The sequence below is a fragment of the Equus asinus genome, chromosome 5, assembly GCF_041296235.1.
Source record: "Equus asinus isolate D_3611 breed Donkey chromosome 5, EquAss-T2T_v2, whole genome shotgun sequence".
NCBI lineage: Eukaryota > Metazoa > Chordata > Mammalia > Perissodactyla > Equidae > Equus > Equus asinus.
In genome coordinates this window covers 71202585-71217413 of record NC_091794.1, presented here as the reverse complement: position 1 = coordinate 71217413, position 14829 = coordinate 71202585, and the positions used below count along the sequence as shown (strand labels likewise).

The 14829-nt window shown below is 50.0% G+C and overlaps 1 protein-coding gene across 4 annotated transcripts in view; it reads right to left on the bottom strand.

The window, feature by feature from the left end:
• Positions 1-14829, bottom strand: part of SLC1A7 (solute carrier family 1 member 7) — a 78231-nt gene that overhangs the window by 42488 nt on the left and 20914 nt on the right. The window contains exon 1 of one of the 4 annotated variants that reach the window (XM_044770813.2): positions 4196-4513. The exons of 1 other annotated variant lie outside the window; for it this stretch is intronic. In XM_044770813.2, coding sequence (XP_044626748.2) covers positions 4196-4372 — 177 coding nt within the window. In that variant the 5' untranslated portion in view covers positions 4373-4513. Of the gene's footprint in view, positions 1-3811; positions 3831-4195; positions 4514-14829 lie in introns of those variants that run through there. 2 more of the 4 variants (XM_070509893.1, XM_070509892.1) reach the window with 2 other exon arrangements.

The window sequence follows — 14829 nt, the reverse complement described above, 5'->3', positions numbered from 1 at the left end:
TTTATTCTACCCTTATGTGTGATAATAGTCTGGCCATATATAAGATTGTTTGTGTAGAAGAATTTTCCTTCCAAATTTCAAAGGTATTTCCTCTTTGTCTTCTAGATGCCAGTGTTGTTTAAGATGTTTGGAGCCATTCTTACTTCCTATTCTTTACATAAGACCTGTTTTATTCCCTCAGAACCATTTAAGGATCATCTGTTTACCTCCAGTTTTCTGTGATTTTCATGGTGGTGTACCATGGTATGAGATATTCTTCTTTCTTTTTTAAAATTAATCATGCTGTGCATACCTTTCACTTCTGAGAAACTTTCTTGTATTCTCTGTGAAATTTTTCTCTCCATTTTTTCTGTTAGCTCTCTCTAAAACTCTAACCAGAAAGTTGGATTTGGGGCATTCTAATTTTCTTATATTTTCTTTTTCTCCTTTCATCTCTTTTCGTTTCAGTTTTTGAGAGATTTTTGCAACTTGACCCTAGCTATTGACATTTTTATCTCGGCTCATTTATTTTTAATTTCCAGAAGCTCTTTCTTGTTCTCAGATTGTTCCTTCTTTTTGCATCCCACTCTGTCTTGTGGTCACTCTCTCTTCTCTCATCTCTCCAAAGAACTTAAAGAAGATTGTGGGGCTGGCCCTGTGGCTGAGTGATTAAGTTTGTGCGCTCTGCTTCGGCGGCCCAGGGTTTCACCGGTTTGGATCCTGGGGGCAGACGTGGCACCGCTCGTCAGGCCATGCTGAGGTGGCATCCCACATGCCACAACTGGAAGGACCCGCAACTAAAATATACAACTATGTACCGGGGGACTTTGGAGAAAAGAAGGAAAAAAAGAAAAAAAAAGAAGATTGGCAACAGATGTTAGCTCAGGTGCCAATCTTTAAAAAAAAGAAAAAAAACATTGGAAGTTTTCGTCTCCTCTCTGCACTGTCTCCGCTTCGCTGGAGACCCTCTTTTCTGTTTGTTTCGTCTCTGTCCTTCACGTAGGAAGCTTTGACTTCGGCTTTCTGCTCACGTCAAATGTGAGGTGCTAAACTTCCACGTGTGTGAGCGGAACTTGTCGACCAATGGCTCCTGGAGGAAGGATGGTGATCTGGCTCTCACAGGGGTAGGGTGGGATGGGGGGGAGTCTCCTTTGCAGAAGTTGGGATCCTCGAGGCTTCCCTGAGAGGGGTCTCTCCCTACCTCTGACTGGGGGCGGGGCTGGGCCTATTCCCAGCTGACAGCAGTCTTATGGGGACCCCACAATCAGAACGCGGATGCCAGAATTCATTTGACGCCTCACCACCTCCCGCCCTGACACACACAGGTGAGCCTAATATCCCTGAGTCACCTCCTCTGGTTCCCTGGGCCGGGCAGTGGGGAGAGAAGGTGGACGAGGAGCTCCCTGATCACAAGGACCGAGAGGGACCGAGGGGTCTAACTGCTCCTGTTACAGAATTCCAGCCAGTGCCCCTGACGTCAGCCCCCAGCCCCCCTGCCTGCAGCACCTGCATTCCAGACCCAGAGCCCTTCTGGAATTCTCCAAGACAAGCCGACAGGGCATCTACTTCCACAGACACAAGGTTTAAGCGTTCTGCGCTCTGCTAAGTGAGATCATTCAACTCTATCCACTTCCCATCCTGCCTAGTTGTTTGTCGTCCCTCAACTTCCTTTTCTCAACCGCCTCCTTTGATAAGTCTCTTTGTTCTTGGGAGTTCACATCTTTAAAAATTCCCTTACTGTAACTTTAGTGGAATTCCAGGAAGGAAAGGAGGAGGGATGCAATTGTAAATTCACTATGGTTTAACGGGAGCTCGCAAAGTGACCTCTATTTTTACATGAGAAACTCATTTCCAAGGATAAAATCTTGTGATTTTGTAAATTTTTGTCACAAATGGGACATTGTCCCATTTTGCAAATTGTTTATGATTTTTGCCAGTTGCATAAGCTTACAAAATAAGAAGGGTTCGGTTTCTGAGTCACAGGCAGAGATCAAACAAACAACTCCTGGATTTCAAAGTAAGATGCCAAGAAAGCCAATTCCTGCCAAATAATTGGTCTGAGACTCACATCCTTCCTTCAGTTTATCTGGCAGGTTAATCCAGACCGGAACATACTTGCATTTCCAAACAGATGGGAAGGCAGCTTTGGCAAAGGAGGCCCCAGATGAGTTTGGCTTTTGATAATAGGCATTCCAATTTGTTTTCGCAAAATCATCTTCCTGCAGAAAAAATATTTTTTTTTGCTGAGGAAAATTAGAGAAAGTAGATTGCAGATTGTTTGTGCCATCGTCAGTTTAATTCAGCAAGTAGTGAGGGTTCTCTCTTGACAGGCACTGGGCTGGGCTCACATTTGGGTTCAAGAAAGTGCGGATGATCTTCAGCAAGTCAAAGTCTGAGGGGAGGAACGGACACCCTCACAGACAGCTCTGAAGCAGGACAGCCGAGGGCTGGGCATGGGGTACATGCAGGAGCGAGGATTATCTCAGATGTGGGCAGGTCTGGCAGAATGTTCCTAAGATATGGAACACGAGACGGTTGGTGAGGTAGATGGGACTTGGACAGGAGGCTAAGGGAGGGAGGAGGGAAGTCACGTTCAGGAAGCTCCCACTGCACACCTGGTGCTGGTGAATCCTTGCTTACTCCTCATGAGAATTCTAGCAGATGTATGGTGTCCTCAGACGTATGGTGTCCTCACTCCATTTTACAGGTAAGGAAACTAAGGCCAGAAGCCAGATAGGATTTTGCCTAGGGCCACACAGCCATTTACTGGTAGAGCCACAGTTCAGGCTTCCTCCGCTTTCACAGCCTGAGCCTGTCCCTCAATAACTGAGAGGGGCTCTGGGCTCGGGAGAGGTGTTCTCCTGTTAATGGAAGACAAAAGCTGAGGCCTTGAGTGCCAGCTGTGGAGATGTTAGATATCAGTGAACTGCACCAAGAGGAATTTCGTGAAATCGAGGATCTTCCAGGAGCCTGTTGACGAGACTCCCTCCTTGACCAAACTTTAGACAGGCTACTCAGAGCCCGCTTTTTCACTAGGCCTCATCCTTGGGCCTTGTCTCTGGCCTGCCCAGCCCAGTTGTAGCAAAAATCCTGCTAAGTCAGTTTAGTGAGAATCCTGGTAGGTGGGTTTAGGAAGAATCCTCCCCTTGAGGTCTCCTCCTAGTAATTTCCTATCCCTTCGCCCCCGGCCATGCTCATTGGCTGTAAATCCCCAGCTGCCTCTGTCGTATTCGGAGTTGAGCCTGATCTCTCTCCCCTGTGGCCATAGTCTTGACACCCGTCACAACAATCCTGAAAAAAGTCTTCCTTACCGTGTCAGCACGTGTCAGAATAATTTTCCTTTAGCACCATGTGAGTGTCCCCCCGTCTCCTGTGGGAGGCGGGTGCTGAGAGGGAAAGGGACCCCTCCCCTGGCGAGGCACCTGCGCCCAGCAGTTACACAGGCCTGAACCCTAGGGCCTGCCTTGCCTCCCTGTCCCCCAAGGCCACATCCAATCAGACACCACGTCCTGAAGGTCCCTCTTTGGGAAACAATTCTCCTATCTGCCTTGTACGTGCCCCTGTCATGTCTTGCGCCTGCAGCTCCCTCCCTGGGCCCCCTCACTGGTTCATCCTCCACGCAGCACCAGCGGGATCTCTCCAACCTCAGATCTGACTGTATCCCTCCCTTTCTCGTGGGCGCCCCAAGTCCATGCATGGTGATGGGACCTAGAGGCCTGACGGCCCATGATCTCTAGACCCTGCCTCACAGTGTACATTCCAGCTGCCGTGAATAGCTTGCTCCCCACCCCCCCGAATCTTTCATGCCCCGGCGCCTCGCTCTCGCTGTTACCTCCGCCTAGAATACCCGTTCTGGTCTCAATTCACATGATCTGCTTTAGAAGGTGTCCTCAACGCCTGCTTCGCATTCTTCCGGGACTCGTTCTTCCCTCCCCCAGCTCTGAGCCCTGTGGTTATTCTAACGAGGCATCCTTGCCTCTCCTTCACCTGGTGATGCGGATTTGTAACCACTTCCCAGCCATTTTATTGGACCTCACTCTAGTCCCTCAACGTATCTGTCACACCCATATTACAGATGAGAAACTGGGACCCAGAGAGGCAGTGACTCCCCCGCTGTCATGTCATCAGGGAGCCATGGAGTGGGAACGTGACTTCCAGGTCTCTCAGACCACACACCCCTCCTGGATGGGGCCCCGTGATGCCCCGGGTGGCTGACCTGTGGTGAGAGGCGCCGGGTCCTCAGGAAGAAGCCGAGGAGGCAGCCCACGGTGACAGATAACACAGACAAGATGAGCAGTCCGTTCCGCTTGCACACGTCTCGCCCTCGGGCCAGGATGGCCCCCGGCACCATGATGAGCCCAGCCCGCTGGCACAGGGCACGGCACCATTCCATGCACGAGGGGCCAGCCAGGGGCACGGGGTCCCGGCTGGGGGCTCCGGCTCCTCAGCGGGCAGGTGGTCAGGGTTGCTAAGCCCAGTCGCTAGCCCCACAGCAACGGCCTGTGTGGCTGCCCCAGAGGGAAGCCGCAATCCTATTACCAACCACATCATTAGGAGCCGGGAGCAGATTAGGGCCTGGGAAATTAGAGCAGGCCACGTGGTCTCGGGGTTCAGACCTCAAAGCCAAGTGCTCCTCTTAAACACGGGAGGGGACAAAGGACCGGTGGGAGGCACAAGAGGGACATTCGCTTGATTTTTACCCCCACTTCATTCCAGAAAGAATTGAAGGCAAGGCAAGAAGACACCAGCAATTGCTAACATTAATTCAGCATTTACATGCACCAGGTGCTGGTCTAGAGGCACATTACTTGTACTAGCACATTTAATCCTAACACCAGTCCCAAGAAGTAAGTGCTGTATGTACCATTTTACAGATGACGAAACTGAGGCAAAGAGAGGTTGAGTAACGAGCTTGTGCTGAGTGCCAGGCCTGCTCTCATTGCTTTGCCTCTGCGAACATAGGGAAGCACCCCAACAACCCTAGGATTCCACCTTCATTTTCCTGAAAGGGAGACTGAGACCCCAGGAGGCAAGTGCCCTGGCCGTGGTCACAGAGCCAGCAAGTAGCAGAGTGGCATTCAGCCTGCGTGGGTTTGGTGTCCCCCACAGGAACAGGTGGAGGGGTTCAGAGGTGCCCAGCAGTGTTGTGGGGAAGGTAGGATTTGAGTCCAGTGGGCCTAAGTTCAAACTCGGGCTCTGCCCCGACAGTGACATGCGTCATTCATGGCTGCTTTAAGCCTGACACTGGTGACCCCGTAGGATCTCAAGCCTATTATTTTTTAAAAAATTTTTTTTAAAGATTGCACCTGAACTAACAACTGTTGCCAATCTTTTTTTTTTTTTTTTTCCTGCTTTATCTCCCCAAATCCCCCCTGGTACATAGTTGTATATTCTTAGTTGCAGGTCCTTCTGGTTGTGGCATGTGGACGCCACCTCAGCGTGGCCTGATGAGCGGTGCCATGTCCGCGCCCAAGATGCGAACCGGCAAAATCCTGGACCACCGCAGGGGAGCGCATGAACTTAACAACTTGGCCACGGGGCTGGCCCCAAGCCTATTATTTTTAAAGATGACAGAGCCCAGGAGACCTACATTCAAGTCCCTGCTCTGCCACTTAATAGCTGTGTGACCCTGGGAAAAGCCATTTAAGTGCACTGTACCTCAGTTTCCTCATCCATAAAACAGACATAGTACTAGCATCTACTTCATCAGGGCTGGTGCAACACGCCATCCAGAGAGCATCTGGGAAAATGGCAGTGAACTGTAGCAGGCTGAACGGGGAGAGGGCTGTTAGGGTCATCATCTACATCTGGTGTTTTTAGAGAAAGGATTTCTTTTTGCTGTTCCTTGTGCCCTTTAAAGCCAGAGGGAATTAACTCTTCTGTTTCACCGGGAGCCTGTATTCTCACTACAGTCAGGCGGCAGCAGGGAGCCGGGTCTGTGGTGGGAGTGGGGGTGAAGTGTGCACTGGGCTGCCTTCCCTGACACAGGGGACGGGGCTGAGGATGGAGAAGACGGAGCCAGGGAACTGCTCGGGGTCCAGGCAGAGGGGGCTGGGGTGCCGGGGACCCTTGGATTCCAGTCCCAACTTTACCAGCTCCGTGACCTTGCCCTCCCCCGGCCTGGTCTCGGCCTCCTCAGAACCAGAGGAGCAGGCTGGATGCTTTGTAAGGACCGCTCGGTTTAACAGGCCAAACTTCTGCAGCCCCCACTCTCTGCCAGCAGCTGTGGGGGTGACGGGGAGGTGGATATGTGGGTACAAGTCTGAGGGTTCTTTTCCCTCCCTCCAGCTCCAACTCTTAAAAGTGAGAATTTCCTGATACACTTTCAACCCCAACAAGCGCCTCGTTTTCCGATTAACCGTGTGGTTCAGTTACTGTCTGGAAGAGAAAACATTCTGGGTGGACATCTGGATTTGGGGTTCCATCGATGCCCAGGCCTGGCCTTCAGCTGTGAAGTGGATGAGTCTTCCTTTCCACTTCACCCCCAAGACTCTGATTCCCCACATGGTTCCTGCCTCTACCCTCCCACCCGACACCACCACCACCTGCCTCCCAGACTCTAGACCTTTCTTTCCATTGCTCCCACTGTCTTCAACAGGGGAAGTTACAACTCATTCACAAGCAAATGTGCTTAGAGCACCATCTCATGTCACCCCTCCTGAGTACTGGGGACACAGCAATGGGGTGACATAGTACTTGCCCCCAGCGAGCTTATAAGGAAATTGAGGGGCTCTAAGAAAGGGCTGATTCACACTAAAGGATTAAGTGACTGATAATGAACTTACTAAGGATATTTGCAAATTAAATAGAAAGGCTCCTGGATAAGAACCCTTTCATAGCTCCCCTTTGCCTATGGAATCAATTGGCTTAAAATGTTACCAGATATGCAAAAAGATTTTTTAAATTAAAAACGAGTTGGGAAATGCTGGATGAAACAAAGTCAAGCAGGTTCTTTACTCCAGGACACCTCGAAGTCAGACTGCTCAAGTTCAGATCTTAGTTCTACCATTTACTAGCTGTGTCACTTTGGGCAAATTTCTTAACCTCTCTGTAAAATAGGAATAATGCAACAGACCCTAGGTCATGGGTTGTGATGTGGCTCAAATATGGTGATGCATGCCAGGTGCTTCTCGCGTTGTCTGGTGCCTTGCTGACACTCGCAGTGGTTACCATCAGCCTTAGCAGAGCCTTTACAGTACTAACGTGTGTTGGAGGAAGTCTCCAGGTAGGGGTACAGAACCCCAGCCCATCGCTCTGTATTTGGGGAACATACTTTGGAAGACTCCAGCCTCCAGGATGAAGTCCCTTCTCCTTAGGGGAGTGTCTGAGGTTTGTTCACTCCCCAGCTCTCCAGCTCCTCGGCGCACCCCTCCAGCTCTCTGCCTCTGCTCATCACACCTTGAGCTTCCTTGGCGCTGTGCCCTGCATCCGGCCTCCGTGCTGTGCCCATGCTATTTCCTCTGCCTAGAATGTCCTTCCCTCTGTCTCTGAAGTCACAGGCAAACGCGCATCTTCCCTGACTGCCCCAGACACAGCAGCCCCCATTCTCCTCCCGCTAACTCAGGCCCTTCCTCCGTCAACACCTGGGATTAACCCCAGGCCCCTTTTAAGTGGCTCTGACAAGGAAATAAAAAAATCTATGCGACTAAGATTAAGTCTCTGTTACCATGTCATTCGAAAACACCTTGGGGGATCATCCTCAAAGCTGGAGAATATACTGGGGGACCTACTGGGACCCCAAGGAGCAAGGAGTTTCCCTCCAGAGCAGCTGAAACGGATGGGCAGCAGAAAGCCCCGGAGATGCTTCTTGAGAGACTTGAGCCGCCCAGACTAAGATGCTATGGGCAGAGAAGAGAAGCGGCGTCGTGAAAGCAGCCCCGAGTCACAAAGCGCACGGGCGGGCGGCGCCCGCTTGTCTCTCACGCGGCGGCTGGGGGCTGGACCTGCGCGCAGCGGGGGCGGTTTGCCTGCTGAGGATCCGTGCTTCTCCAGGACCGCAAAGGACCCCACTCAGCCGGGGGAAGTGGGTAGGAAGGCTTCCTGGAGGAGGCGTCACTTAGTCAGAGACCTGACTAGGCCTGGAGTTAACCCAGGGCAGGGGGTGCTGGTCGAGGGAGAGATAAGAGGAGGCCTGTGCCGAAAGAAGGAGGAGCCCTGGCTGGAGGGTGCGAGCTGGATCCGGGAACCACCGCGGATCGGGGGCGGGGGTGGCGGCTGGCCTGGGGCCTGGCCCTCCACCCTGTACCGAATGAGTGTAGGTTAAGCTGTCTGAGCTCCCAGCGGGCCTCATGGTGACAACGGCTCCGGGTTTGCTGGCTGCTTTCCAGAGACACACCAGAGGCGCCTTCATCTCCTCCCGACGGGGCCCTCCCCCCCGAAGGCTCTCTGTGCACGTGGACGGCTAGCCCACGCGCTGGGGATTCCTGCGGGCTGCCTGAGGGGCCGTGCTGACCCCGCCCAGGCTGGGCCTGCCCGGCTTTGCTCGGAGGATGGGGCCAAGCGACTCAGGAGGCAGGGCCTCTCATGTCGCTTTCCTCCTTCCCCTTCCAGCCCCTCCTGTCTGGATTTTTCATAAGCAGAAATTGGGCCTGATCACCCAGGAAACCACGTAGCTGTTATTGGTTGAGCACCTACTATGCGCTGGGCTCCGTCAAAGAGCCACCCAGCAGAGGGAGCCAGGGAGCAACTCAGCCCCCTCCCTCAGCACTCACTGAATCAGTCAAACGTCCCGGGGACAGGGTAGGGGCTCAAGTTCTGGATCTGTGCAGTCCAGTACGGGGGCACTAGGCACACTAAATGAAAATTAATAGAGTTTAAAGTTCAGTTCTTTAGTTGCCCTAGCCACATTTCAAAAGCTCAGTAGCCACACGTGGCTAGTGGCTACCATATTGAACAGCGCAGTGACAGAACATTTCTGTGATCACAGAAAGTTCTATTGGACTTTCTAGAGTCACAATGAGCCGAATTCAAATTTCAGATCGTTCCCTTGGAAGCTGTGTGACTTTGCCCAAATTAGTGAACCTCTCTGACCCTCGTTTCTGCATCTATAAAAGCCTGTGTTCTTTACGTGCATCACACTTCCACCTATTGGAATATAGTAGTTAGAGCAAAGTATAAAGTTAAAACCCCCAGCAAGTTCAAATTACGTTTCCAAGTTAGTTAGGACTCTTGTTAGCAAATAACAGAAAATTAAATCAAGCTGGCTTAGGTAAAAAGGGAATTTATAAGCAAAGCTGACTACAATAATGTGTGGGGCTTACTGCAAAATGAACATGTGGGGCTTTTTGTTCAAAAAGCAGGAAAAAAAGTGCATTAAAGGTACTAACATCTGAAGCTTTTTTCTTTCTTCCACAGTCTCTTTCTCATCTTATCATGGTGTTTTTTATTTGCTCCTTAATGTCATTCTTAAGTAAATAAACATTAAAAATTTAAATTATTAGCATGAATTTTCCCATTCGTCTTTATATTTGCAATGCCAGTTTGGTTTTTTTTAAAGACTTTATTTTTCCTTTTTCTCCCTAAAGCCCCCCGGTACATAGTTGTGTATTTTTAGTTGTGGGTCCTTCTAGTTGTGGCACGTGGGACGCTGCCTCAGCATGGCCTGATGAGCGGTGCCATGTGCACGCCCAGGATCCGAACCAGCGAAACCCCAGGCCACCGAAGCAGAGCATGCGAGCTTAACCACTCGGCCACCAGCTGGCCCCTGCAATGCCAGTTTTAAATGCAAATAGAAGAGCATTTAACTTGTATGCAGAATCACCAAAATGACACAATTTGCATTTAGTAGCTCCTATGTGTATATGGATTTTGTTCTTAACCAGAACAGAGGAAATGCTGTACGGAACTAATTCAACCGTCTCTATTTCACTTCTAGACACATTCACTTTCTACCAGTGCGTTCTCTCCCTTTGGCTTACTAGGAGCAAGGAAGGACTGGAAAGAAAAGGAACCCTGGGCGGACCTGACTTTCGTTTTTCTTCTCTATCGTGTTCAGTATAAGGAGTTGGCTACTGCAGGGAAGTTACATCAATAAGAAAGGATATGAGGGTCAGTGGTCATGCCTGTTTCTTAGAATGCCATTGTCTCCTTTGTGTGTTGGAAGCAGGTTCTGGTTCGAGGAAAGCATGGTTTCCCAGGGCTGTCAGCGCCTCTGCTTACACAGTTGTAGGCATAACATGCTCTCCTTGCACTCGCTCTGAGTCTTGCTGAATTCCCGTGCATCGCCAGTTTACCAGAGTGCTGAGCCCATGGGGCATCCTACACACTGTCTGCGGATGGAGTGAAAAGCAACACGTGGACCCTTATATTTCTTCTCTGCTCACATGCATACTCCGTTGTCCTCTCGGACTTTGCTTACAAAACACAAGCTCAAAGGTAAAATTATTAAGAATTTAGAGGTAGTGACAGCAGAGCGTTAAACCAAGCATGGCACTCTTCTGATGCCCGTGAAACCAGTCCTGTTCATGAGCCTGGATGGTGAGGCTTTCACAGAATCAAGGACAAGAGTAGGCTTGAGCTGCAAAGACCGCTGAGCGAGGTGCTTGACTGTTAACAGAATTCTCCCTCTCGCCAGCTCTCCTTTCTGCGTGCCTGATCCGCTCATGCAGTCTCCATTCAACGTGTGTTTGCTAAGAGGTGGTGGAGGATAGCAACTGGGGGCACAGACTGAACCAGGCTTGTGTTTGAATCCTGGCTCCTAGACCAACACTTGGTGTGACTTTAGGCAAGTTACTCTGTGTCTCAGTTTTCTCATATGGAATATGGGGACAATAATGTTCTAATAGGGTTCTTTTGTGGATTAAATGAATTACACGTGTGAAGCACTTGGGCCAGTTGTCTGATGGTAGTAAGCACTATATACACATTCCCATATTACCATTATTACTACATGCCAGGCATATTCTAGAGACACAGCAATAAACAGGAAGAGACAACAGTCTCTGCTCTCATGGAGCTCACAGTTTGGTGGTGACATCTGTGCCACATTCTTCTTTCTCCAGTGGAGAACTGGAGTATTTCTGCTACTGCTCCTGGTCGACGCAGAGGAAACATGGTTACCAGCAGCTCTGTTTCACTCCAAGTCCAAAATCCCAGGGAAGCTTCTGAGTGGCCCATCTTGGACCAATCACCTGTGACCAGGAGGGGCAGAGGGCAAGGTCACATTGTTTACAATTGCTGCTTCTGTGGTAACCCTGTAGCTGTGTGTAGTAGCAGTTAGAAAAGTGGGTACACTGGACAGACACAGCAGAATATTTAGTACATTATCCTGGTCACTTGACTCTTGGCAAGGTGAGAATCCACAGGGAGCCCTGGAGACATTCTGGTCCACTGTCTGAGGGCCTGAGAGGGAAAGAAGCCTGGGCAAGGCCACCTGGAAACCGGGTGCCAAGTCAGGGGCCTTCCCCTCCCTACTCAGCCCTCCCTAAACCCAGAAACACTCCTCAAAGGGTCATTCTGCCACTGGTTGTTATTTCGTAGCCTGTCTCCTTTATGTGCAGAATTTGCTCCTATCCCCTAACCTGCACGGCAGTAACTGTGTGGACCCTTTTCTGGAGCAACCGCCCCCCCCCCCCCCACCGCCATTACCACTTCTTGTACCACCTGTGTCTGCGCTCTCGCTCCCTGCTGCCTCTGGCTGCCAGGCGCTCGTTTCCTTTGGGAAGGTGCTGAGGTCAGTGGTTGCTGCCTGCGGGATGCCAGACAGGGGATGCAGGATAGCTGTCTGCAGAGCCGCAGTGCCAGTGACTGGGGAAAGACTGACTTGGGCAGTTGGGACCACAGATGTTAGGGAATCAGATTAAGGAATTGAACAGGGAATGGACTCAGCCTTGGTTTCTGGAAAAAGCCGAGATGAGAGTGGGCCGAGGCCCTTGAGGCTCTGGGCAGAAGTGAACAAGTCAGGAGAAGGGCCAAGATTTAGGTTCTTGTTCCGACGCTGCAGAATGCTCTCGGGGAAGTCATTTGACTCCCTGAGCCTTAGCTTTCTCACCTCAGAGATGACTCCTTACCTCTGGAGCCTATGATAAGGCAGCGAGATAGGCAAGCCTGGGTGGGGGGAGCACGGGCCCTGGTGTCGGACAGACCCGGATTTAAATTCCAGGCCCACCACTAACCAGGGGCTTTTAGGCGTGTTGCCTCCCTGCTCTGAATCTCTATTTATGATATGAGGATATTAATTATTCCTAATTCATAGGGTTTGTGGAAGTTTAAATAGCATCTTACATGAAAAGTAATTAATACAGATGTTGGCATGTGCTAACTGCTCAACAAATGGTTGCAAGATATAGAGACCCCAATTAAGAAAGCAAACAGGGCAATTTATTCAAAAGCTCTTCGACCTTCCTCCTTCCCATCGCATTACTATTTCTAGTGCCTAACTCCTCAGCATTTTGGAATCTGACAACTGTAAATATTTAAAGATGGAATGGCTGCCTCTGGAGGCAGTAAACTCCTTGTGCCCAGGGAAAAACAAACGAAAGCTAGGCAACGTCTTGGGGGCCTGGAGCAGAAAGGAGCCAAGCAACGGATGGGAGGGGGCTGAGGGGAGGAGAGCCCTGGGCTCTAGGCCCTCAACGGTCTTTTCCAGACCCTCTCTCTCATAGTGCCCACCGACCCCCAGATCTGGGGATGAGGCGGTGACCCCTCAAAACTCTCATCTGGGTAACACTGAGGAAAATCCTGCTGAGAACTGGCTGTCAGGACAGCCCATGACCAACAGGTCCCTCCACGTCATCACGCATGCCTGTGTTTGGATGATTTCCCCTCCGTAGAACTGCGGGGGGGGGGGGGCTTGTCCCACAAGAAGAAACGGTGCAGACCGCTGGCTACTCCGAGCCCAGCTAAGGAAGGAGCGGCAGTGATCCCCAAGAATCTCGGCCGGGAATGAGCCTCCACAGGGGCAGAGGAGGAGCTCAGGGGAGCAGCTCTCTAACCTCCCCTGCTGGGCCTTCTCAGACACCCAGGGCAGGCACCAGAGCTGGGCACAGCCACAGGCTGGTCAGTGGATTAAGTGATTCTCGGCTCTGGGAGCGGGACGAGCAGTGCCACCCCTTGAGGGGCATGGCAGAGGCTCTGAGGGAGGTCCTGCTTTAAAAAGCACACTCAATATCATCATTTTATTTTTGGAAAATAAACAGAAATCCCCTCTTCTTTTACTCTATGAACCACAGAGTAAAGCTCAACAAAACCTTCTTGGCTAGAGGTGCTGTTTCTACTTATAACCCCAGCAGCCAAGAGAATTCCCAGGGTTGGGGGAGAGGAGAACGTTTCCCTGTAAGGTCCACGCCCGAGTCTCTGGGGAGTGTGAACATTTCTGTTCCTCCGAAGAGAGTATGTGTTCAAAAGGGTCAAGGAACTCTGATCCAGACCCAGTGATGTTTACAGAGGAGGGAGGAGATGACAGCAAGGGAAAGGGACTTACCTGAGGGCAGAAGTGAGCTGGCTCTGATCTGCAATTACATCTCATCTTTTCTCATTGTTAAGTCCAGGGCTTGTTAATTGATTGATTGGTTGATGGTGAATGTGGCACTTGAGGACAACAATATGGGTAATGGTGCTCAGAACCTTTAGCTATTAACTCAAGAGTCAAGAGGTCAAGGTCAGGGTTGAGGTCCTGTTGGGGTCAGTAGGGCTGGCTTGGCTCCCTGGCTCCTGACAGCATCCAAACTCTTAGGAGGGGGTACGGGTCAGGGCAATTTCACTCTAGCAGAGAGCTGGTGTGTTTCCTTTGGCCCCAAGCTATGGTCACTAAAATCTAAGGATGCCGCAACTAGGAACATAGGTCTTAGCCATCTCGTGTGCTGATTGTTTAAAAGAGGAGTTTTCATTTTATTTCTTTTCTCGTCTCCCAAAAGTGACCTCTCTCCCAAATTTTATGTTTTTTCATTCCATTGCTTTCCTTCATAGGTTTGAATATATTATTTAGACTTGCCTATTTTTGAACTTATGTACATTGAACCGCGTTTCATTTTTTTTCGCTCAATGTCATGCTCTTGAGATTCAATGTCATTCAGTGTAGCCGTAGTTTGTTTTTTTCTGCTATGCAGCATTCCTTGGTATGAATGAATATTATTGACTTATCATGTATTGTTGGTGGACATTTGTGCTTTTTCCAGTTGTTGACTATTATGAGCAATGCTGCTATAAACATTCTTGACTACAAGCGCACATGTGCCACTCTCCCTAGGTCACACACATAGCAATGGAATTACTAGGTCATAGGTCATGCAGATGTTCGACTTTACTCAGTCTTGTTTTGCAAGTTACTTTTATCAGTTGATACACTCATCCACAACGTATGAACGTTCCCATTGCTCCACGTGCTCCCCAACATTTGGTATTGATTTTTAACTCCTGCCAATATGGTGGGTGTGAAATAGTATTACATTTGGGTGTATATTTGCATTTCCCTAATGACTGAAATTAAATTTTGGTGTTTTTTTGAGGAAGATTAGCCCTGAGCTAACATCTGCCACCAATCCTCCTCTTTTTGCTGAGGAAGACTGCCCTGAGCTAACATCTGTGCCCATCTTCCTCCACTTTATATGTGGGACGCCTGCCACAGCATGGCTTGACAAGCAGTGGGTAGGTCCACACCTGGGATCCGAACTGGCGAACCCCAGGCCACCGAAGCAGAACATGCGCACTTAACCACTGCACCACCAGGCCGGCCCACCTACTTAACTTTTTGTTATTTTTTAAAAAAGCTTTATTTAGGTATAAATTATGTACCACATGATTCACCCATTTTAGGCATACAGTTCAATGTTTTTAGTAAATTTACCGAGTTGTGCAATCATCACCACAATCCTATTTTGGAACATTTCCCTCATCCCCAAAAGACCCCTCATG